Raw genomic sequence first — 23469 nt, 5'->3', positions numbered from 1 at the left:
GTGGAAAGTGTTGGAACAAAATGGGCTTTAAGGTCCCTTCCATCCCAAAAAATTCCTGGATTCTCTGATTGTCCCTTCCCCTCATCCTGCCTGGAGCCTCTTCCTCACTCATTCCTGTCTCCCTGCCAGCCAGAATTATTCTTCTCATCCCTCAAATGGGACCCCCTCAGCAGCTGGAATTCAAACCAGGGTTTTCTTGGCACCAGCAAATGCTGACCCAGCAGGTCTGGCCCTGCTAAAGCTCCAGCTGCCTTGACCAAAACATCATGAATATTCATGAGGTGATTAATTAATGCCTCCTTGCTTTAATAGCTTCTCATGAAATTCTGTGTCATCTCAGGGGCTGGCACCCGTGTGGAAGTGTCACTTGAAGGTATTTTGGAGCAACCTGGCCAGGAGTGAACACGTTTGAGGACTGCAGTGACCCCAATCAGCTCCCCACGGCTGTGATGGTGATTAGTACCCCTAATTAGAAATTCTCCAGGAGGGTCAGGCAGTGCTGCAGATCTGGGATGGTACAGGAAGGAATTTCCAGCTGTGGGCTATTCCAAGTTCAGCAGCCTCCATTGTTCTTTGCATTTACATGAAGTTTAGTGGCAAAACTGCACCTCCTGTGGCTGGAGATGCCCTCCAGTAGACATCATCCCTTGGGAACAGGGAGATGGAAACATTTGTATGGATGGAAACAACATGGGAAATGCCAAGAGTGTTTCCTCCCTGTCCATTTTCCTTCCCTTGCCAGACACGGGATGCTGGGTTATCCAGATTATCCACACTGCTTCCAGAGGGATTCCAGGGCTGAACCCGTGGAAGACTTCCTGGGGTTTCTCTGGCTATTTCCAGTCTGGTGTGAAGAGAGCTTTGAGATTTCAGTGGGATGGGGATTGCAGAGGGAATATCTGCAGTGGGGGTGGGGTGGGTGCTGGATTTATCCCAAATTTTTACCTCCAGCTGCTCACCCTTTCCCACTCAGCACTTCCAGCTCATTCCTGCAGGGTGCTGGAAGTGCCAATGCTCTGAATTATCCTGAAAACCACCAGAGGAGAGCAGGGACAGCAGCTCCTTCAAGGGCTGTTAAACACAGGGCTGTGCATCCAACCTCCAGCTCAGGGAGCTGCTGGATCATGGGATTCTGGAAGCTGCCAGGGAATTCTGGAGGCACCAGAACTCCAGGCTTGCTTTAGATCCCAAACATCTGCTACTAGCCACTGTCAAAACTCATCACTCATCCCCCAAAACAGCAGGAAAAGGTGAAGGGGTTCTATAATGTGGAATTAAATGAGCAGTGCTTGACCAGGACTGGTTGAACCGCGTTAATTGATGTGTTAATTACCTGTGGTATTAGGTATAGGCCAGCCTGGACTTTGAGCTTCACTCGGAGAAGTTTTACAAGTGGACCTCCAGCAGCTTGGAGAAGAAAATCTTCCTCAGTGCTTGTGGAAGCTGAACCAGCGTTGTTCCCTGTGTGAACGTCCCCTCGGGTGCAGTGGAAGGTAATTAATGAATTAATTAATGAATTAATGGCCTTGTCACACTTGGAGCACTCTGAGCTTTTCACAGTGTCCCCATCAGTGAAAGGTGAATAGATTCAGGCAGTGAATGAGGGTGGTGGGACAGGGTGAGGTGGTATCTGGAGAGGGGAGCAGCAGGAGTTGGGTTTGGTGTCTGGTGGCACAGCCATCGATTTATCCATGGGTACACGGAGCCAGGCTGGGAATAAAAACAATTTATCTCATTTCCAGAACTCTATGGTTTGGGGAGGTGAGGGTTGGTAACACCAGGGCAGGAGCCTGGTGACATCCCCTCATCAAGAAATAAATACATCTGTGAATACAAAATGTATTTTATATATGCATTATTTGTATGTATATTTAACTCTACAGCAGACAACTTTCAGTCCATTTCATAGAAAAACACGGGTTTGGGTTGGAAGAGGCCTTAAGGACCATGGACAGGGACAGCTCCCACTGTCCCAGGCTGCTCCCAGCCCCAGTGTCCAGCCTGGCCTTGGGCACTGCCAAGTTTCCATGGGAATGGGTGCCAGGGCATCCCCACCCTCATTATCAAACCCTTCTTCCTCATGTCTAATTTCAATCAGAGACGTTCCCAATTTAAATTGAGGAGTTTCTTCACCTCTGGAATTTGTCCCAGCTTTGTGTGACACATTGGGATGGCTCAGCACAAAATCCTGGACACATGAGCCAGGAAAATCCCAACCCAACCCAACCCAACCTAACCCAACTCAACCCAACCCAGACCAACCCAACTCAACCCAACCCAACCCAACCTAACCCAACCCAGACCAACCCAACCCAACCCAGACCAACCAACCCAACCCAGACCAACCCAACTCAACCCAACCCAGACCAACCCAACTCAACCCAACCCAACCCAACCCAACCCAACCCAACCCAGACCAACCCAACCTAACCCAACCCAACCCAGATTAACCCAACCCAACCCAACCCATACCAACGCAGACCAACTCAACCCAAACCAACCCAACCCAACCCTCATGTCTGTTTTGTCCCTCTTGCAAAGGTGACCCTTTATCCCACACCCATCTTTCTTTGCCCCATTCCGTGGTCTCATTCCACCTGTTGGGATTCACCCCCAATTTGAGCAGGGCTGCTGAAGTGACCTCACCAAAAGGCTCTGCCCACCATGCCCACCCCCACAGGGATGCAGCAGCCCCAGGAGCACGGGCAGGAGGCCGAGCTGCAGGAGGGGCTGAGCGCATTCCAGGAGGTGACCCCAGAGGAGGCCGCGGCCATGCTGGCGCTGCTGGAGGAGCACAAGCCCCTGCTGAGCCACTCCGTGGCCTTTGCAGAGCACCTGGGCCAGGAGCTGCAGGGGCTGGAGGAGGTACGGGGCCACGGAGGTGCCTGGAAGGAGGGGCTGAGTCCCTGGGAATCAGCAGCTCTTCCCTGCGCTCTGAGAGAAATTCCAGGAGGAATGGGAATAGGAAGGGTCTGACTGTGGAGTGCTCTGGGGCTGGCTGAGGATAGGCAAGGGACAAAAGGGGTCCCTACAGAAGGAAAAGCAGGATCCAGGGGGAGTGAAAAGGGTGAGGGGGGGGGGGGAACGAAACAGAGCTGGAAGGATATTGAAAAGAAAAATATAAACCAGTAAGAAGAGCCAGTGGGAAAGGCACTGGATATTTCCAGAATTCCCTGTGAGGATGGGGAGACCCTGGCACAGGGTGCCCAGAGAAGCTGGGGCTGTCCCTGGATCCCTGGAATTGCCCAAGGCCAGGTTGGATGGGGCTTGGAGCAGCCTGGGACAGTGGGAGGTGGTGGAACAAAATCGGCTTTAAGGTCCCTTCCATCCCAAACCGTTCCAGGATTCTGTGGTTTTCCATAGATTTGGAAGGGAAAGGGAGGAAATGAAACCGAGGAGCTCATGGGTCCTCTGGAAAGGATCCTTCAGTATCCCTGGCTCCCATCACTGGGTGGATGGAACTGGATGGGCTTTAAGCTTCTTTCCAAACCCACCCATTCCATGACTTTTGTGTTGCTGTGATTTATTGCATTTCTGCAGAGGAAATTTCTCCTTTAAGTGCTGGAACAAAAAACCAAGGGAAGTTGCTCTGAGCATTTATCTTCTGCTAAAATACATGGGTTTTTATGGTTGGTAGCCAAGGAAAAAGGGGTGGGGGTGGGGGGAATAAGCCAAAGGAAATATCCTAAACCATACAAGAAACTACAAACCCTAAATTGAACCTCCTTTAGCTGCAGAGTTTGCTGTATTCCCATATATGATTTATTACAATTGGAAGTTAATCTGGAAGCCCAAACTCCTGAGGTTTGTTCCTGCCAGCTCCTGGCAAGGAATTCAGGCACTTTGTGACTGTTCCCAGCTGTAAAACACCCTGGGAGAGCAACAAATACATCTTTATTAAGTTTTTTGAGATGAAAGGCACCGTTGAATACATTATTTTAATGCCCTCTAATGAATAAATGTGACTTCCCTCTAATACAAATTAATTAATGAGCATTTCCATTTCCGAACCTTAATCTCCAATATTAAATGTTATTAATTCCAACAAGTTAGACCAGCACATGCATCCATTTAAATGTTTTCCCCACACCCCAGTGATAGCACCTTGGCTTTCTCCCCCATATTAATCACCCTCCTCTTACCCAGCTGTTCTGGGAATCACAGAAATCCCTGCACTGGCAGCAAGGAAAAGTTGATTTCTCCAAAGAGAAGGACGGCACGGCCGGGACACCGGGAGGCCAAAGGCTCTGATTTGGACATTGATATTCCTCCAGAATTAAAAGATCCCAACATATGTGGAACTGCAGGCAGCTCCCAGCAGCTCTGTGCTGTAGCTGGATGATATTCCTGTTCCTGGAGCCTCTGGAGAGCCCCTTCCAGCAGCACTGTCCCATCAGTGTCACCAGGGATGCTCCCTGTGGTGACAGCCTGAAGGAGGGGCAGAGACAGGCATGGGGGAGGCTGCTGGCTCTAATTAGAGAACAATTAATAAATAGGAAGCTCTGGGCAGAGCTGGTGGGATGGGATGGAGTCACTGGGTGTGGCAGGGAAGCAGAATTTGGAGCATGGCTGGTGCTTTTGGAGATGAGAGTGCATAGTTAGAGAGCCTGGGAGACCTGGGGGTGTCCATCTGGAGAGGGGACCTCAAAGCCACTGCCAGGGCCTGAGGGGCTCCAGGAGAGCTGGAGAGGGACTGGGGGCAGGGGATGGAGAGACAGGACACAGGGAATGGCTCCCACTGCCAGAGGGCAGGGGTGGATGGGACATTGGGAATTGGGAATTGTTCCCTGTGAGGGTGAGCAGGCCCTGGCACAGGTGCCCAGAGCAGCTGTGGCTGCCCCTGGATCCCTGGCAGTGCCCAAGGCCAGGCTGGACACTGGGGCTGGGAGCAGCCTGGGACAGTGGGAGTTGTCCCTGCCCATGGGGTGGAATGGGAAGAGCTTTAAGGTCCCTTCCTAACCCAAATCATTCTGGGATTCTCTTGTGGGATGGGCACTCAGGTCCTCAGGGGACTCCACCTCCTGTGAGGGTGAGGGCTGGACACTCCCTGCAGCGACACATTCCCAGGGCACAGAACCAGCAGGGTTTGGTGGCCTCTCTGGACCAACAGAGACTTTTCTTCTCATGGCCAGATATTCCTGGACACTCCACAGGAATTTGCTTGCTGGGGCAGCTGGAAGTGCTCTGAGGGGACACCTTGCCCAGGGCAGGGTTTTGTGTGCCCTGGCCCTGGGGACATGCAGGTGGCACTTGGCCAAAGCAGGACAGTGGCACTTCCACCAACATCCTGCAGGCTACAGCGACACAGCCCCTGCTGTGCCTCAGGAGGGTGTGTCTTGGTTTGAAAAGACAGGAGTCTGTGAAGGAAGGCAAAAGCCTCCTGTGAAATGGAAAAGGTAAACCCCCTCCCTCCGAATTACCACAATTAAAAAAAAAAAAAACAAGCTCTCAGGCAAAGATATGGGAATGGGAATAACAGTTCTTTACTAGGAGAAAAACTAAATGAAAATAATAATAATAATAAAATGTAATTAGTACAAGTGAAACTAGTGATGGAGTCAGAAACCTGACACCCTGAGGAGTCAGGGTGTTGGTAATAGTCCAGTTAAATGGTGGCTGCTCCTCCTGGAGGGGCAGATGAAATGCTGCTGGAGAGGGGATCTGTAGAAGGGTGGAGTTTTCTCTGAAGGTCTGGTGATGGAGGAGTTGGGCCTGGTCTTCCTCTGGGAATTCAGCAGAGAAGAGAGGTGCTTCTCTGGGAATCCAGCGAAGGGCTGCCCTGATGTCCCAAAAAATGCTGATTTTTTTGCAGGTAGGGCTGCTTGGCTCGTCCCTCTGGGTGGAGCATCTCACAATGGGATGATGGAACTTCACCAGTCATGCAGTGAGTCGTTCAATGGCCCATTAACAGAAGATCTCTCCCCGGAGGGAGACATTGTTCTTGGAAGAGATAAGAAAACTGCCCCACCTCCAACAGATGGCAAATAGAATACATGCTTATCTTACAAGCCAGGACAGGGTGACAGACAGGACATTTGACCCCGGGATGGTGACACATCCCCTGCCAAGCTCTGAATCCCTCTGCTCCTGCTTCCCACAGGCCAACCTCCGGGCCATCATCTCCTCGGAGCAGCAGTTGGCCCAGCTGATGAGCGCCCTTGACGAGGCCCTGGCCGAGGTGGGCAGGGTGGAGGAGACCCTGCGGGTCTGTGATGAGCTGCTGGAGGGTGTGAGGCAGCAGATGGAGCACATCCACCGGGAGAGCTCCCTGCTGCACCGTCTCGCTTCCAACAGGACGAGGCTGATGGATGAGATCCTGTTCCTCACGGTGCGTGGCTTTGCAAGGACATTAATCTTCAGCTGGTGAATCTGCTGGGAAAAACCTCCAGGGAATTTTAAACACTGAAAGCTCTGATTGTCTGCAAGGGCTATGGAGCTTCTCTGGCTGGGAAATGGGGGATGGAGATGTGGGGTTAGGATGGACAGAGAAGAGCTGGGATATTCAGGACCCTCACCATGGCCCAGAGGGGTCTCTGAAAGTCCTTTTCCAGGGCAGGATTAGGAATGACAAAGCTGATTAGTGATTTAATAGCCAATAATAATGGCCTGGTAATACTAAACCAGCAATTAATGAACTAATTAATTAGTTTGCAACACCCGGCCTACCTTGGCCACCACTGCAGCTGCTCCTGTGCAGAACATTTGTTTTCATGGGGACTTCCATGGATTTCCTGACAGACACAGCAGCTGCTGCTGAGGGCAGCCCTCAGCTGTTCCAGCCAGCAGCATTCCCAGTGGGAAGGGAAGGGAAGGGAAGGGAAGGGAAGGGAAGGGAAGGGAAGGGAAGGGAAGGGAAGGGAAGGGAAGGGAAGGGAAGGGAAGGGAAGGGAAGGGAAGGGAAGGGAAGGGAAGGGAAGGGAAGGGAAGGGAAGGGAAGGGAAGGGAAGGGAAGGGAAGGGAAGGGAAGGGAAGGGAAGGGAAGGGAAGGGAAGGGAAGGGAAGGGAAGGGAAGGGAAGGGAAGGATGAGGGCTGGCTGTGTGTGCAGCTGCCCTCTCTGGCTTTGTTGCAGAGCCAGCTGCAGCTGAGCCAGGAGCACCGCGCTGCCCTGAGCCGGGCGGATCTGTCCAGCCCCGCAGCCATCAGAGCCTGCACGGCTGCAGCACAGGCTCTGTCCTCCTGCATGGACCTTCCCATCCATCCCAGTGAGTAGTTTTTGGATCCCTGGAAGTGTGCAGAGACTTGATCCTGGCAGAAAATCCCAAGTTTTCCTTGTGGTGGGACTGTGTGTGTCTCCTTGGCTGAGATCAGACTCATGGATTATTTTTGGTTTTTTGATTTTATTTTCCACTCCTTGTCTGTATTTCCTTGGTACCACAGGAAAGCTTTTGCCCCTTCGTCAGCTTTTGAGTGGATTTATCTCAAACTTCTGTCTGAGTTCCCAGTTTTCTAAGGGATGTGGGTCTGCAACTCCCCCGGATCCCCTCAAATCCCAAAATATCCATTTTTCCCCCCAAGGTTACCGGAAGCTGCAGGCAGTGGCTGAGCAGCTGATCCTGTTTGAAACCCTCAAGCAGAACTTTGAGAGTTCCTTCATCCACCACATCACCAACATCTTCGAGCTGCAGGTGGGCTCCACTCTTCATGGCAGCCTGAAATCCCGGGAAATTGGAATATTCTGGGGAAGTTGGGCCAGTGGTGCAGGAGATTCTGCTGGGACAGGATTTTCCCAAATTGTCTCTTCAAAGACATCTTCCCCTTGCCATTGTGCCTCAGTCCTCAGGTTAATTTTCTGGGAATGTAGAAATCCATGCTCCCAAAAGCCCTCTGGTGATATTCCTGAGGTCCTTAGGTCTGGAGATTTTTCACTTAGGTTTTCTTATTTTATTTTGGGGGTTGTTGATCTCTTTGTAAGCTAAAACCCCAGGCTAAACCCCAGTCCCATGATCCTTTCATTAACACCTTCCATTAATGATCTGGCAGTTTAAAAGATTTGATGGACAAGACCCCTGTGGGCAGCAATCCCAGAGATTTCCTTCTGTGGAAAGGAGCAATTCCCAAATCCTTCCTTACATCCTTAGTGTTTGGTTTTGAGCAGTGGTTCTGAGAAGGGAACTTGGAAGGAGCTGTGGGAGTTCCATCCATGGAAATTTGCAAACCTGGGCTAGGCACAGCCCTGAGAAAACTTTTCCATCTGGATCTACTCCAAACCTGCCCCACTCCAATCCCACCTGCACAAGTCTGCAGGTGCAGTGTCCCAGCAGATTTTCCAGGCTGTTTTTTGTGATTTTTTTCTGTCTTTTCTCTCCTTTTAGGGCAATTCCCCGGCCCCTGCTCGTGGTCATCCCATGGCTGTCCCAAGCCATGGACCCCACCACGAGGAGCTGCTGCCCTACACCCCCCTGATGGCCTGGCTGAGGAACACCAGCCCTGCTCTGTTCTGGGACCTCCTCAAGGTATGGCTGAAATTCCCCACAAGCACTGCAAACCATTCCCTGGGGACAGGCAGCTCCAGCTGGGGAGCTCCTGGTGGGACCTGGCTCTCACCAAAGCTGTGAGGCACCTGAGCTTCCAAGTTTTGTCCTTCTGGGAATGTCCAGCCAACCTGGAGCTCTGTGCCCGGCAGGAAGCTGGGGGGTGGCACAGCTGTGTCGAAGTGAAAGGTCTGAAATGACCAAATCTGAACATTTTGCTCTTGTCTGGCCTTTTCTCCCCATTCCAGGTCTATTCCCAGAACCTTGGCAGACTCTACGAGCGGGAAATCAAAGCTCTTTTTGAACAGGCCAAGATCTCCCTGTCAGGAAGAAGAAAAGGAAGTGAGTGATTCAAAATCTGCCCTCTGTGCTGCTGGGCAGGGTTTTGGCACCCAGGGGTGGTGGCAGTCACCTCCAGCACAGGTGGCTCCCCCAGGCTTACTCCAGGACTTTATTTCCTGGGTCTGCAGGTGGCAGAGTGGGAAAAGCCAACTCTGCTCCACACCAGGCAGTGTTGGTGAGATGAATTCCCCACTTTTGTTCAGCTGCTTCTCAGAGCTGGAACTTTTGTTCCCTTCCCTGTGCAGGGCTCAGGAATGATGCACTGGTGGCTGGGATGGTGTTCCAAGGAGCCACAGGAGAGAGAGAGGGGGAGGTAGTAAAGCCTGGAAAACAAAACCTGTTGTCAGCTCCCTTCTCTCTGCTCTCAAAAATTCCCACTCCACCATTATCTCCTAAAAAAACCAACCAGGTTTTCTCTTCCCTTGCCTTCACCTGCTCCAAGGGCTGGAGCTCCTCTCCCATGAGGACACACTGAGGGATCTGGGGTTGTTCAGCCTGGAGACGGCTCCAGAAGACCCTTCCCCATCCCTGGAAGTGTTCCAGACCATGTCAGACAGGATTGGAGCAACCTGGGATAGTGAGTGGAAGGTGTCCCTGCTGGTGGCAGGGGTGGAGTAATGTGATTTTTTGGTCATCCCCAGCCCAAAGCATTCTGTGATTTTATGATGCTATAAAGCCTGGTCCTTATTTCAAGCAAGATTCCTCAGACTTTCCCCTGCAGGGGGAAGCCTGTCCCAGGAGACAGAGGGAATTCACAGCAATATTTCTGCAATGATTTCACAGTGAGCTGACTGCGAGGCCGTGTTGTCCCAAGGTGCTCATTTCCACCAAAATCGCTGGGTCTGACTCAAAATATTCCAGTCAGGTGTTTCTGAAGATAAAAAGAGAAACTGATCTGTCTCCACTGAGATTTTTTTATGGCCCACAAGTCGCATTTTCCCTCAGCAAAACAAAGGGCTGTAATGGAAATTTCCAGGCCAGTTTGGCCCAGTTTGAAGGTCAGGCTGGTGTGTTTTGTCCATTAGAGTCAGCACTTCCAGCTCTGCACTTCCTTCATCACTGATGTCTAGATCCCAAGCCAGGGGATGGAGCTGAAGGGAGGGAATGGGGTTGGTGGCTCTCCCTTTTGGGGTTTCTCACACCCAAAACATCCCCACCATCCCCTCCAGCTCCTCCTGCCCAGCATCACTTCCCCTGGGAAAGTCACTCAGCCGCCGGGAAAACAGGGCACCTCAAAAGCCTGGCACCGAGGCAGGATGGGGAGTGCTGACACAAACACCTGCTCAGCAGTCTGTGAAAAACTAAGCAGGGAAAATTCACCTAAATAGTCCTAATGGCACCTAGATGGGCACCACTGGACCATTTATGGGAACAAAGTTGTTAAATGAAACAAAAGGTGGTGTAGGGCACGTGTGGCAGCCAGTCTGCTCCATCCCCTTCCATAAATGTTAAACTGGGATTTTCTTCCAGTATTTTATCCATCTTTAAATCCTACAGGAGTCTGTAAACCAGGAGGGATTAAACCTCAGGAGAAAACCCTTGGAAGGCTACAAGGTGTTCCTGCTCTGGTAGAAATCATTCCAAAGTGTCTGCCCAGAGCTAGGGTTGCTCCACGGGCAGGACAGAGTGAATTTTGTTGTCCTGGGATGTCCCTGCTCCACTCCAGAGGGTGAGGACAGGTCTGGGACAGACAGGAAGCCCCAGGCTGGGCTGGGGTTGTTTAATACATCCTTGATGGGAGCACAACATTGGAACAACCTCTCAGTACGTGAGAAAAGGGGGAATTTTTAGCAAGTGGTGCCCACAGAGGTCGTGGCACCTTCCCCGGGGCTGGTGGTGTCCCAGCCGAGCTCTCTGTGCCATCCCTGCAGCGCTGGGGGCAGAGCAGGGGAAGGTGACCCCTTCCCAGCTCCAGGACCGGCCAAAATTCCCCGTGTGGCTCTCCAGGGTGCTGCACGCGTGTCCCGCTGCAGGAGGCTGGCACCAAGGGCCATCCCTGCCATATTCCTGCGGAGCTGGCTGCTCCCGGGATGTTTTACTGGGCAGCTTTGGCTTTGCTGAACTTCTGCAGGAACCTCACCCAAGGTTCTCCTGCTCATGGATGGAGTCCAGGCTGTGAGAAAACCTGCCCCAAAACATCCCTCATCCCTGCCCCAAAACATCCCTCATCCCTGCCCCAAAACATCCCTCATCCCTGCCCCAAAACATCCCTCATCCCTATTGTCAAACTTCCCTCATCCCTACCCCAAAGCATCCCTCATCCCTGCCCCAAAACACCCCTCATCCCCGCCCCAAAACACCCCTCATCCCCGCCCCGAAACACCCCTCATCCCTGCCCCAAAACACCCCTCATCCCTGCCCCAAAACACCCCTCATCCCTGCCCCAAAACACCCCTCATCCCTGCCCCAAAACATCCCTCATCCCTGCTGGGAAATATCCCAGTCCAGGTCTCCAGGCCACTTCCTTTCTCCTGATTATCCCAGTAAATTTTTTGGGCTGATTCACTGCCCTCATAAATGATTTTATTTATGGCACCACCTGCTGATTTATTGCTTTATGTGATGGGAGAGTTTAGAAGGCAACCTTGAGCTGTTTACAATTAATTAGAGGCCAGTAATTAAGTCCTTTCTTTTTTTTGCCATTCCATTTTCCACAGGCTTGTTAAATTCTTTCCCATTTGCTGTTGGAAGATTTATTTTTTCCTGGTTTTTCCACTTCCCAGCTGGTGAAATTATAATGTAATGGTGAGAAAAAGACTAGAAAACAGCTCCTTAATTTAGTCCTGGCTGAGGTCGTGAGCAGGGCTGGCTCATCCCTCATCCCTGCTCAATGTGGAGCTCACAAATCCTTCCCAAAGGGAAAACCCTTCAAGGAGTGCCACAAATAAGGATATTTGAGATACTATGATGGATGGAGAGGTGACCTGACTCCCCCAGAACCTTTGGAATAGGGGAATGGTTCCCATTTTTAGAAATAATTAGGAAATAATCTGGATGTTTCCCCACTGATTCAATTCAGGGAGTAGAAAAAATGTTTTTTAAGCACATCTTTAAAAGGATTTTTTCAACTATTCCAGTCAGGCCAAGCCCCCAGTGCTAAAACTATCAATGTTGGAGAAATATACTTATTCCCAGGTGAAAGATTTTCATTTTAAAAGGGCATTTTTTGAGAAAAAGCCATTCCCACTTCCCCTGGATATTTTATGGCAATTTACAATAAAAATTAAGCACCAAACAATTTTCCTGAGATTTTTGCAGATTTTTGTGCCAATCTGTTCTCTTATCCCGTGGGATTTTCCACAACCCAACTGTCAGGACTAAGCACAAGGCAGCAAAGGGATAAACACCTCAATCAGTGAAATCAAAAGGCAGTTTAATGAAACAAAAATAACAAAAAAGAGGGAGAAACAAGTGAAAAGGCAGAGAAAAAATGGGAACTTCATCTGAATTCCCCATTTATCTGAATGCTACAGGAAAAGATTAATTCATGCATAGGCTGAGACATAAAAAGAGACATTTAAGACTTTCAATATCCAGGACTCTAGGAGCTGGAGAATCCCAGGGGGATGAAATTTCTGACATCCCACACCTCGTGCAGGTCTTCAGGAAACTTGGGAGAAGCCAACAGGGACCAGGCAGCCTCGATGGAGCTTCCCCAGGAGCAGGGAAAGCCAGGAGGACACCCCGGTCAGGGGGAACATCGGCAGGGTGAGTGTCGGAATCTGTGGGTATTGATGATTCTGAGATTGTAGAAAGTCTCTGTTAGCCCCGCTGCCAAAGCAGAAGCCATAATTCCTCTGTGCTGGTTTCAAGGTTGTTTATTCTGTTTATCTCTAACATGTTCTGCTGCCCTGCCGCAGCTCTGTCCTGCAGGGCAGCGTGTGGGGCTCTGCCCTCAGTGGGATGGTACAAACATTAAATACCACAAACTACCTGTGCTGGATTTACAATAACGTGCCAATATCTGTCACCTACGTTGGACAGTGTGTCCCCAGCCTGAACCAACAGAAAAATGCCAACACCACAGTGAAACATGGAGGGCATGAAGAAGGAGAAAAAGGACAAAACACACCCAATTTCCTCCATCTTGTCCCCTTTGAACCCCTAATCTAGAATCCTATAATTTTACTTTTGCACCCGTGCCTCACTTAATTATTACTCATATAAAACACTCAGAGCTGGTAATTCATCCTGTAAGATTGAACTCTTTTCCATGGACAGAGATCACAGACAGTGTCTCTGGGGGCTCTGTCCAGGGGGGTTCCTGACCCCTGCCAGGGTCCCAGACCTGCCAGGGCAGCCACAGGGATGCTCTGGATTCCCACAGGTGAGGAGCTGAGGGTTCCTGAGGTGTTCCATGTCCCACCCACCCTGTGCTCCTTCCCTGGAGTGCCTGAGGCACTCCCTGTGCTGCCCCACGTCACCTCAGGTGGACACAGACCTGCTCTGGTGTCCCCATTGAATCCCAGAGGGTTTCCAGACCAAAGGTGATTTCTCAGCAGGTGTTGGAGCAGGTGTTGAGCGAGCTGCAGCCCCTTTGCACCTCAGAGCAGCAATTCCTGCAGGAATTCTTCTGGCTGGGCTGCGACTCTGTGGAGCTGCAGGTGCTGGAGGTGAGGGTGAGCACCGTGTCCTCTCCAGGCCTGTCACCCAGCCTGGCACATCCATGGGGTACCTGGGCTCTCCTGAGATCTCATCCTCCAGGAACCAGCAGTGGGGAAGCTTAAAGAGGAGAATTAAATGGAATTTAATCCACAGCTCCAGGAAAATCAGGGGTCTCCAAGCATTCAGCAGGAGGCAGCAGAAATAAACCCAGAGCTCATTTTCCTGGCTGAGGGAGAGCAGACAAATCATTTGGTGGGTTTAGCTGGGATATTGGGATATTGGGATATTGGGAAGGAATTCCTCCCTGTGAGGGAGGGAGGTGCTAGGATAGAATTCCCAGAGCAGCTGTGGCTGCCCCTGGATCCCTGGCAGTGCCCAAGGCCAGGCTGGACACTGGGGCTGGGAGCAGCCTGGGACAGCGGGAGGTGTCCCTGCCCAAGGCAGGGAGTTTGGGGTCCATCCCAAACCATTCCTTTGATAGATTACACTCTAATCTTTTTTCAGGGATCTGCCACTAAGGGAGGAGAGCCCAGGGCACCTCCCGAGGACCCTCCTCGCACCAAGACCCGGAGCCAGTACGTGGGTGATGGGATACTCTGGGTGCTCTGATGGGCTGAAGTGTCCCCTCCCAGTTAATTCCTGACCTTTTCCATGATTTGCTTTGGTTTTTAAGGCCAGAAGAAGCCACAACCCAACTGCTGAGCGAGATCTTCAGCTGCCTGGAGCCGGAGCTGAGGGCATTTCTGGATGTCTGCAACACGGTTCACCCGCTGGGCTGCCTGCAGGTCCTGGTGACCTTGAGTGACTCCGTGTTTGGGACCTGGGGCCCTTCCTCAGCTCCCCCCTCGTCCTTCCTCGACTCCCTCCTGGGGAATGTGCTGCTCCTGGCCAAGAGCAACTTCAACAAATGCATCGTGAGTGTCCATCGTGGGAAGGAGCCTGATAGACATGAGCGATGTTTGACCTCTTCCAGAACCTTCCAAACAGAATCCCAGAACCATGGAGGTTGGAGAAGACCTCCGTGATCACCGAGCCCAAGCTGTGCCTGCCCCCCAGCTTGTCCCCAGCCCAGAGCTCTGAGTGCCACACCCTGGTGTTCCTTGGACACCCCCAGGGACGGGGACCCCAAACCTCCCTGGGCAGCCCCTGCCAATGGCACAGCTCCATGCCAGCCTCAAACAAGGACTATCACATTCCTTGGATTATGGAAGACATTGCAAATGGCAGAAGCCTTCCCAAACCTTTTCCTTGCCTTGTTTCCTGTGCTCCACTGGATTAGGTTGGATCTAAGGGTGCCACGTCTTTGTGTCATTCCCAGGGGACCTTGTGCAAGGAGATGGAGGAGGCCAGGCCTCCCAGCAGGATGAGAGGGGGAGTCCTGCCCTGTGTCAGCCGCTTCCAGGAGTTCCTGGCCTCCTCCGAGGAGCTGCTCCGGACATCCCGGCACCGGGGCGAGCTGGACAAGGCCCAGCTCAGGCTGGCCAGCAGCGTCTTCAGCAGCAGTGAGTGTCAAGGCTGGGTGTTCTGGTCAACAAATGTCCCCCTGTGGCTGCAGGAGGGACCAGCCGGGCCACCAGGGCACTGTGAGCTGCCTGTCCCTGGGTACCCAAATCTCTCTCCCCGAGCAAGGTCCTGGGAGCACCAGGCACGTTCCAAGAGTTCCAGGGTGGGAGCTGCCTGTGCCTGAGCACTGCCTGCACCTGAAATCCCTTTCCCTGAGCAAGGTCCTGGGAGCACCAGGCAAATTCCAGTTGCTCTGTCACAGCAGGACAGGCCCGGGGGTGACAGGGCTGATACACACAAGGGCTCAGCTTTGGCTCCAGTTCCAACATCCCAGTGGAGACAGGGCTCCTCATGGATCAGATTACTCTTACAAGGTCTTGGGAGCCAGAAAAACTCCCCCAAAACCACCAAGGGGTGTTGGTAAGGAGAGAGGGGTTGGGAGAGCAGGATGGGGAGCTTCCAGTAGATCCCTGTGTTGTCCCAGTGGAGCCCTCAGCTTCCTGTCAGTGGAAATATCCTGTTTTCCTCCCTGGAGAGGGTCTGAGGGGCTGCAGAATTCCCAGTGCTGACCACTGATCACGAGGTGGTGCAGAGGGGCAGCTCCCACCTGAGGGTGAGCCTGGGGAGACCCACTGATAAATCCATGGACACGGCCTGCCAGGCTCCAGGAATGTTTGCAGGGAAGCAGGTCAGGCAGGGAATCATGGACAGGGATCAGGATTTGTGTTATAATTACTCCCTGTGAAGTCAGGTGGTTTAAATGAGCCATCCCAAAGGCACAGCCCTGCTGAGAGCCTGCAGGGGCTCCTCTCCACACCTGATTCCCTCCTTCCTTTCCAGTCAACAGCCTCTCCTCAGCAAACCTGAAGGTGAACACAGATATGGTGATGATGGAGAATTTCCACCACATCCACAACTTCCTGTGCCAAAGGAACATCCCCTGCCTGGAGAGCAAGAAGAGAGAAGCCAAGCAAAGATCCAGGGAGCACATGGAGAAATACATCACCACGCATGTGGGCCAGGCCCTGGAGTGGCTCAAGGTGAGTGCAGGACCCTGGCCTGGGCCTCCAAGGGCAAGGGCTCTTCCCAAAACTCTGGATTAACTGGTGTTCAAACCTCCCTGCCCTGAACCCAGTCTGGGATTATGTTACTTTGTTGTCACAGAATATGAGAACATTGGGATTTCATTCTGCTCAGGGATTCCCAAAATCCTGACATGGCCTTCTCCAGCTCTCCCAGTCTGAGCGTGGACACCAAGGGAAGGTGCAAAGGGGTGTAAATAGTGCAGGAGCCCATTCCTTTTTCTTGGAAACAGTCTGTACATTTAGGAACCCTAAATCCTTAGGATTTAGGGTATTTCTCCACAGCCAAATTGCAGCAGGAGTACCCAAACAGATTCTTGGGCTGTATGAAGAGACAGGAGGATGAAGGAAGGGATTATTCCCTTGTTTTACAGTAGATGTGGAATGCCCAGTGTTCCCTTCCCTGACCACTGCTGGGTTTGGCTGTGCAGTCCCACCTCAGCAGCATTACAGAATCCCAGGATGGAAAGGATCCCAAAGGATGACCCAGTCCAAACTTCACTGGGGAGGCTGCTTGGATGAGATTCTGTAGCTCCCTGTCCAGTCACATCCTGAAAGCTCCAGTGGTGGGACTCTATCACATCCCTGGGCAGGTTTGATCGATCATCCCAGCTTGTTCTCACTGGAGAAAGTTCCTTACATCCAGACAATGTGATCAGCCTGCTTTTCCTCCAGGGAAGCCTTTCCCACTCCCTCTTCTGACAATCCAAACCGTGTGTGGGTTTGTTCATTTTCCTGCTGCCTTGTCCTCGTGCCCATTTCCAAATGGTGGACCAAGATACGGGGGGTAGAATTCCAAAGCATTGGTGGGGAGCTTGTTCCCAGTCTGTTCCCAGTTTGTTCCCAGTCTGCTCCCAGTTTGTTCCCATTCCCACTCCGGTTGCGTGCCGGCATCTGGCAGACCCCAGCTCTTTTTTCACAGCTGCCTGGGCTGATCCATCCAACGCTTCCCAAGTGGCTGCTTTGTTAACTGAGCTAAGGGCATCTGGCTCTGCTAACTCAAACAGACATTCCCTCCTTCCTGAGACTGCAGCTTTTCTGCTCCCTCCCTCTCCCTAAAATGTCTCGCAGACAGAGCTCAGCTGGAATTATTTATGGGACCTGTTACTTCCAATTTGTTTCCAGTTGTTGCTGTCAAACATTTGTTGGCTTGGCTGGAAAATCAGCTCTGTGCCTCGTGCTCTGCTATGGCTTCAAATCCTTCCTTTTCCAGGGGAAAGGATCCATTTTTTGCTCATGACAAAGTGAGTGGGATGTGAGAGCACCTGGAAATCCTGGCATGGCCTTCTCCAGCTCTCCCAGGTTCTTTTCACCAAGTGGAGGTGCAAAGAGGCTCAAGCAATGCAGAAGCCGATTCTTGGTTGTTGGAAACAGTTCATGCATTTAGGAACTCTAAATCCTTGGGATTTAAGGTATTTCTCCACAGCCAAGTTGCAGCTGGAATACTGAAACAGATTCTTGGGCTGTATGAAGAGACAGGAAGATGAAGGAAGGGATTATTCCCTTGTTTTACAGCAGATGGGGAATGCCCTGTCCAGCTCTGGCAGAGAAGGCAGGAGAATTGAGAAAATTCAGGGTTTGCTTTACACTTCTACAGGTTTTGGGATCCCCCTTCCCCACCTCTGGCTCCAGACCCTCTGTGACGAGAAAACTGGGGGGAGCACCAAGGAATGGAGGGATTTTCCAGCAGTCCCATTGCTCCATGGGTCTGCAACCCTTAGGGATGCTGCTTGTTGAGTAGGGAGGGGAGAGAACCATGAAATTCCCTAAGTTCTGCTTTCCTGGAGGATAAAAATCTCCAACATTTAATTAAACATTCTTAAATTCTTCATTTCAACTGAATTAGACATAGGAATTGAAGGCAGCACTCAGGTGTCAGCCCTGGTGCAGGAATCCACCTCGGGATGGCTCTCCAGGGAATGTCTCCTTCCCTTCCCAGCATTTCTTTGAGGGGGTCAAAGCCCGCCTGGCTCAGGGGGTGAAGGAAGAGGAGGTCAGCTTCCAGCTGGCCTACAGCAAGCAGGAACTCCGGAAGGTCATCGAAAAATATCCTGGCAAGGAAGTCAAAAGAGCCCTGGAGACCCTCTACAGGACAATCCACAAACATCTGTCCCCAGAGGAAAATCTTCTGCCGGTAACTGGAATGGGATGGGTGTGACTGGGATGGCTGGGATTCAGGACTGCACTGCCTGTGTGGCTGCAGGGGCAGCGGAAGGAGCTGAAGTTTGCTTTTCCAGGTGGTGTGGCAGGCCATGGAGCAGGGGTTCTGCTTTTCCAGGTGGTGTGGCAGGCCATGGAGCAGGGGTTCTGCTTTTCCAGGTGGTGTGGCAGTCTGTGGAGCAGGGGTTCTGCTTTTCCAGGTGGTGTGGCAGGCCATGGAACAGGGATTCATCCGGCAATACCGAGAGTTTGAGGATCTCATCCAACGCTGCTATGCAGGAGCAGGGATTGCCCTGGACTTCACCATGGAGGACTTGCTGAGCTACTTCAACTCCATCACCATGTCCAACATGTAGGGAAATCCTGCTCTGGATGTCCGGAGCAGCTCAGGAATCCTTGTCTGCAGCCATGTTCCTGAGGAGCTGAACACAAAACCATTCCCAAGTTGGATATTTGGGTTCTTACCCTGAACTTAATCCCAAAGTCCCTCTGACTTGTTGGTCCTGAACTAAATCTCTCTTGGGGAAGTGGAGTTTTCAGACCCAAACCACAACTTCCCTGCCCCAGGAAATCATTTTGCCACCAGGAAACAATACTTCAAGTCTCAGATTTCCCCCTAAGTGAGCACTGGTGCTGCAACTCCTCTGCAGAACATTCACAATGGAAAAATGTCTTCTCTCCAGGGACTTTCTCCTTTTCTGTGCTCGAATTTCAGTGAGCCTGTGTTAAACTAGAGGGTCAAACCACATGGAGACACTCTGAGTGTGAGGTATTTCCACATCCAGGTGTCCCAACAGGCGCCTCTGCTCCACAGCTCTCCATTGAAAGTTGTCCAGCAGATGGAAGTCCAGAGCTGTAAATATTAATTGATTTATTGCTTTTAGCTCAGATTTACTCACACCTTAACTGAAGTGGAGAAATGTGCAGTTCTAGAGATCCAAACCAATCCTGCAGGGAATTTCTTGCTTGTAACCCATTTTTAGGAATCTTCCTACAGCAACTCACCAATATATTGTCATTCTTTAAATGTTGTCTCTGTTTCTTGGGATGATCATGGGGCTCACATGTTGTCCATCAGAAACGTCTTCCTAAACAACTGAAGAGTTTGAACTTCTTGATACTTGCCTCACAGGACAAAGATTATTTTATTTATTTTGCATGTTAGAAAATAATCTTGGAGGCAAGATTCCCTGTGCATTGCCAGGGAGGTGGGAGGCTGCTGTGTCTGCTTGGACAGCCCCTCTTCTCCAGGGATATCTTGGCTTCTTCACTGGGAACGTTAAGCCAACACATAAACCCAGCTTTCCCTTGTAAAGGGAAAACTCCAGACTGTTTCTCTGGGATTTTTCAAGCGGCTGGCCTTTGGGTCAAGGTCCACCTCTGCAGGGAGCAAAGTTTAGAGCTCCTGTTTCCAATCTCATCATTGCCTCCCTTTGTCCCGTGACGTGGCTGCTCCCAGCAGGAAGAGGATGGTCATAGGAAATCATCCAGCACTGCCTTCCCAGCTCCTCGTCCCTCTGCAGGTAACAGGGATTTTGCAGCCCCGTTTCCTTTCAGTTTTTGGCTCAGGGGCTCACCTGGGTGGGGAGGGGAGGAGTTGGGGCTGTAGGTGGGACATAAAGGTGCTGCAATTTGGGAGCACCCGAGGGGATGCCCGTGGTGAATGGGTTTGCAGAAGGGTTGGGCCAGGTGGCTCTGAGGTTGTTGAGCACCAAACACCAGCAAAGAGGGGCAGGGATCCCTCTGGGTCTGCTGATGGCTCCCCCATCACTGGTGCAGTCACTGGGCACAGCCATGCCCAGTGCCATGGAATGGGATAATGGGATCTTGCTCCAAACGGGCTCCTCTGGCTGCAGTGAGCAGATATCTCAGTGAAACTGCACCTGGCTTTATGCTGACCCTGCTCCTGTGCCAGCAGGGCTGTGGGATCTCTCCTCACCAACCACTTCCCATGCAGAATCATGGAACCATTTAGGCTGCTAAAGCCCTCTGAGATCATTGAGTCCAACCATCCCTCCTGACCTGCCAACACCCTAACCCATGTCCCCAAAAGCCAAGGGCAGTGCCAGAGGATCTGAGCCCAACCTAAGCCACCAGGAACCTCTGTGACCCCAGCCTGGTGAGTCCCCACACCCTAGTGCTGCATCACCCTGAGGCCCTGGCCTCACCTCTGCCTGGTGGTGACATCTGGCAGCTTAAAGACAAATGACAAGAAACGTCCCCAGATGTTTCCTGCTGCTGTGCCAGACCCCAGTTTGTCTCCACTCTCTGGCTTGGCTCCACCTGGATGAGTGCCCACACCTGGGAGGACCCAGAGGGGGCTGGAGGAAGGATCACACACGTGGTCCCTTCCTTGGTGCACACGGGGTTTGTGTGTTGGGAGCTTGGCATCCTGGTGACACCAGCCCTCAGCGATGTCACTCAGCTGGTCCCCCACGCCTGGCCCAGCCAGAGGCTCTGACAGGCTCGAGTGCCACCAGGTGCAGACCAGAGTCCGAGGTTCGTCCGAGGGAGGAGGATTTATTGCTTCTGTACTTCTGCCACCTGCAGGACAGAGGAAAACCTGGGCGATCCCCACTCAGCTCCCTGGACTCTTTTCCATTTCCCTGCATAGCTGGATGCTCCTAACCTCCATATCCTCTCGTTTTCCATGCCAGTTCCCAGCCCTGAGAGCATGGCTTGGAAGGAAGAGGGCACAAGCCCACCCTCGTGTTTCATCCAGTGCCTGGACCACCTTGTGCTGACTGTGAAGAGCATTGAGGACACTGTGGCCTTTTATTCCAAAGTCCTGGGCATGGAGGTGGTGACTTTCAAGGTAGCCCTCACCTGAGTTAGCAAGACCCCACCAGGCCCCCAGGGTGTCCAGGATGCCCGGGGGGGGGTGAGTGCTGAAGATGTCCAGCCCGGGAAGCCTCCCTTACTCTGGCCTTTTCCTCTGGGAACAGGGGAATCGCAAAGCTTTGCGTTTTGGCCAGCAGAAGTTCAACCTGCACGAGGCTGGGCAGGAGTTTGAGCCCAAGGCTTGGCGTCCCATGCCTGGCTCTGTGGATTTTTGCCTGATCACAGCGGTGCCCCTGGAGCAGCTGCTGGAGCATTTGCATGTGAGGCAGGCCCAGAGTGTCCCCAGGGCAGTGTCACCCCAGGAGACACAAATCCAGAGCCTCTAATTGACGCTTTCCTGGGGAATGTCAGGGTTGTCTCATCCAGCAGTTCATGCTGTCAAGGCTGGGGGAGGAGGGCACAGTGACGACGTGACCATCAAACCCCTGCTCTCCTGTGTCCTCCAGGCCTGTGGCGTGGCCATTGAAGAAGGTCCCGTGGCCAGAACTGGTGCTGTGGGTCCAATAACGTCCATCTACTTCCGAGACCCCGACGAGAACCTTGTTGAGGTTTCCAGGTACTGCACAGATGTGGCTGCAGGCACTGAAGGGGAGCCCTGACCAGAGCCCATCCCAGCAGGAGGTGGGCTGCAGAGGCCAGGTTTGGCTGGCCCATTTAAAGGTCTAAGCTTTAATTGTGTAAACCTGGGACAAGCCTCAAATCATAGCCACAAAGTAGGGCTGCAAGGATGTTGGGAGTTTTCCCAAAGCAGCCTGCTCTGCTCTGGGTGTGAATCCTGCTTTTATACATCTCCATCACGGAGATTTCATGGCCTTCTGGGAAGATCTGTCCTGCTGCTGCTGTACTGCAATTGCTGGGACATTTCCCCTAATTTCTGCTATTCCTTTTGCTACACTGTTCACCTGTCACTCCTCTCCTCTCCAGAGTCACAATTCCACAGTTGGACATTTCTGTCTCCCTTCCTCTCATCCTCCTGCTTCTTGTCTCAAGCTGCCTGGTGCTGGTGGCTCTCCCACCAAGCCAGAGGTTTAAATCCAACTGTGGCTGTCCAAACACATACCTCTCCTGGGGTTTGGGAATTTGGCCTCGGTGTGACACTCAAACACTCCTGAAACTGAAGATCCAAGTTTCGTCCTCAGCTCTGTATCAATAATTGTGGGGTTTCTGTCACTCAGGAATGGAAAAAGCAGGGATGAGGAGTCTACATGGAGGGCAGAGTGTCAGAAGTCCAGGAGTTCACCTGGATTTACACAGGGATTGAGGACGATCTGATGTAGAGGAGTCTGACTCTGATGGCACCTGGTTATTTGTGGGACTGTCCTGAGTTTTCTTCTTCCCTTAGTTATTTAAAAAGCCATTTCAAAGTCATCTAAAAAGTATAAAACTATGAAGGACCTGGGGATTCTCAAGCAGAGCAGTTCCGAGGCTGGCCACACTGAGGTAGCATCGGTATCCTCACGGGAACAGCGCTGGAAAGGAGGGAGGACTCTTCTGACCTCTACAGTGCAAATCCTCTATAAAATTGAAACAACCTATGAATCGTGCTCATTTTTTCTTTGCTGGAATTTCGTGGGAAATCCAAAATTCTTCATGGTGCGAAAAAAAGACAAGGTTACAAGATAATTCAGTGCTTTGGATGCTCAGCGGGGATGAGCCGGTTTCCATTGAGTCGTTTGTGGGAACTAAGACAGGAATGCCATGGGAGAAAGCCACGGGCATCTCCTCGAATGGAGATCCGGGATGGGATGCCAGGGAGGGATCCCCGGCAGCGGAGTCCCCTCGTTCCCGGGGCCCGCGGAGAGCAGGTGGCTGCTCTCCAGGGTGCTGATGTCCCCCGGCCGTGTCCGGCTACGGCGGGACCCCTCTGAGGGTCCTGCCCCCGGGAGAGGGTCAAAGCCCATGGGAGAAGGTTAATCCCCATGGAACAGGGTTGATTCCCACGGGGGAGGATCAAATCCCATGGGAGAAGGTCAGTACCCATGGGAGAGTGCCAAAGCCCATGGGAGAGGGTAGGTACCCATGGGAGAAGATCAAATACAATGGGAGAGGGTCAGTACCCATGGGAGAACGTCAACGCCCATGGGAGAGGGTCAGCACCTATGGGAGGGGATCAATGTCCAAGGGAGAGGGTTTCATTCCTTCCACTGGAGCCCATCTTGGTTCTGTCCCACACATCAATCCCTTTAAGTGCTGGCTGACCTGGAGGACCTGCCTAGCTCCGTGGCTTTCCTGTTCACTGCAGGGTGAAACATGGAGTGACACTTTTGGGGATCTCACACCTGACCCAAACCATGGGAAACTCAAAACTTGTAAAGGAAATTTAGCAAGTATTTGGAATGTGTGGATGATGGAAGAACTTCTCTTGGAGTGATGGTGCTGGAGCACTAGAGGCTTTGCTGGCTGATGGTTGTAGTTGTCTCTGGGAGAAAGAAACAGTGGGGCTCCAGGTTTTTCCCTGGAGGAA

At 52.0% G+C, this 23469-nt stretch overlaps 2 protein-coding genes across 2 annotated transcripts; both read left to right on the top strand.

Moving 5' to 3' along the window:
• Window positions 1-266: 266 nt before the first annotated feature.
• LOC100220779 (exocyst complex component 1) lies at window positions 267-19191 on the top strand. The gene is made up of 16 exons (XM_072929334.1): window positions 267-281; window positions 1352-1430; window positions 2681-2865; window positions 6101-6328; window positions 7071-7203; window positions 7517-7626; window positions 8314-8454; window positions 8721-8814; window positions 12413-12522; window positions 13317-13427; window positions 13924-13994; window positions 14093-14333; window positions 14738-14921; window positions 15763-15962; window positions 17944-18138; window positions 18365-19191. Exons 1-16 carry the CDS (start codon window positions 267-269, stop codon window positions 18518-18520), a joined length of 2253 nt encoding a protein of 750 aa, XP_072785435.1. The 3' UTR covers window positions 18521-19191.
• Window positions 19192-20814: 1623 nt separating this feature from the next.
• Window positions 20815-22540, top strand: GLOD5 (glyoxalase domain containing 5). Its single transcript, XM_041716208.2, has 3 exons — window positions 20815-20979; window positions 21110-21265; window positions 21452-22540. The coding sequence occupies exons 1-3, from the start codon at window positions 20815-20817 to the stop codon at window positions 21602-21604; spliced, it is 474 nt and encodes a 157-aa protein (XP_041572142.2). The 3' UTR covers window positions 21605-22540.
• Window positions 22541-23469: the final 929 nt, after the last annotated feature.

This window comes from Taeniopygia guttata, chromosome 4A (genome assembly GCF_048771995.1).
Source record: "Taeniopygia guttata chromosome 4A, bTaeGut7.mat, whole genome shotgun sequence".
NCBI classification, from domain to species: Eukaryota; Metazoa; Chordata; class Aves; order Passeriformes; family Estrildidae; genus Taeniopygia; species Taeniopygia guttata.
This window is presented reverse-complemented; position numbering and strand designations above follow the sequence as displayed.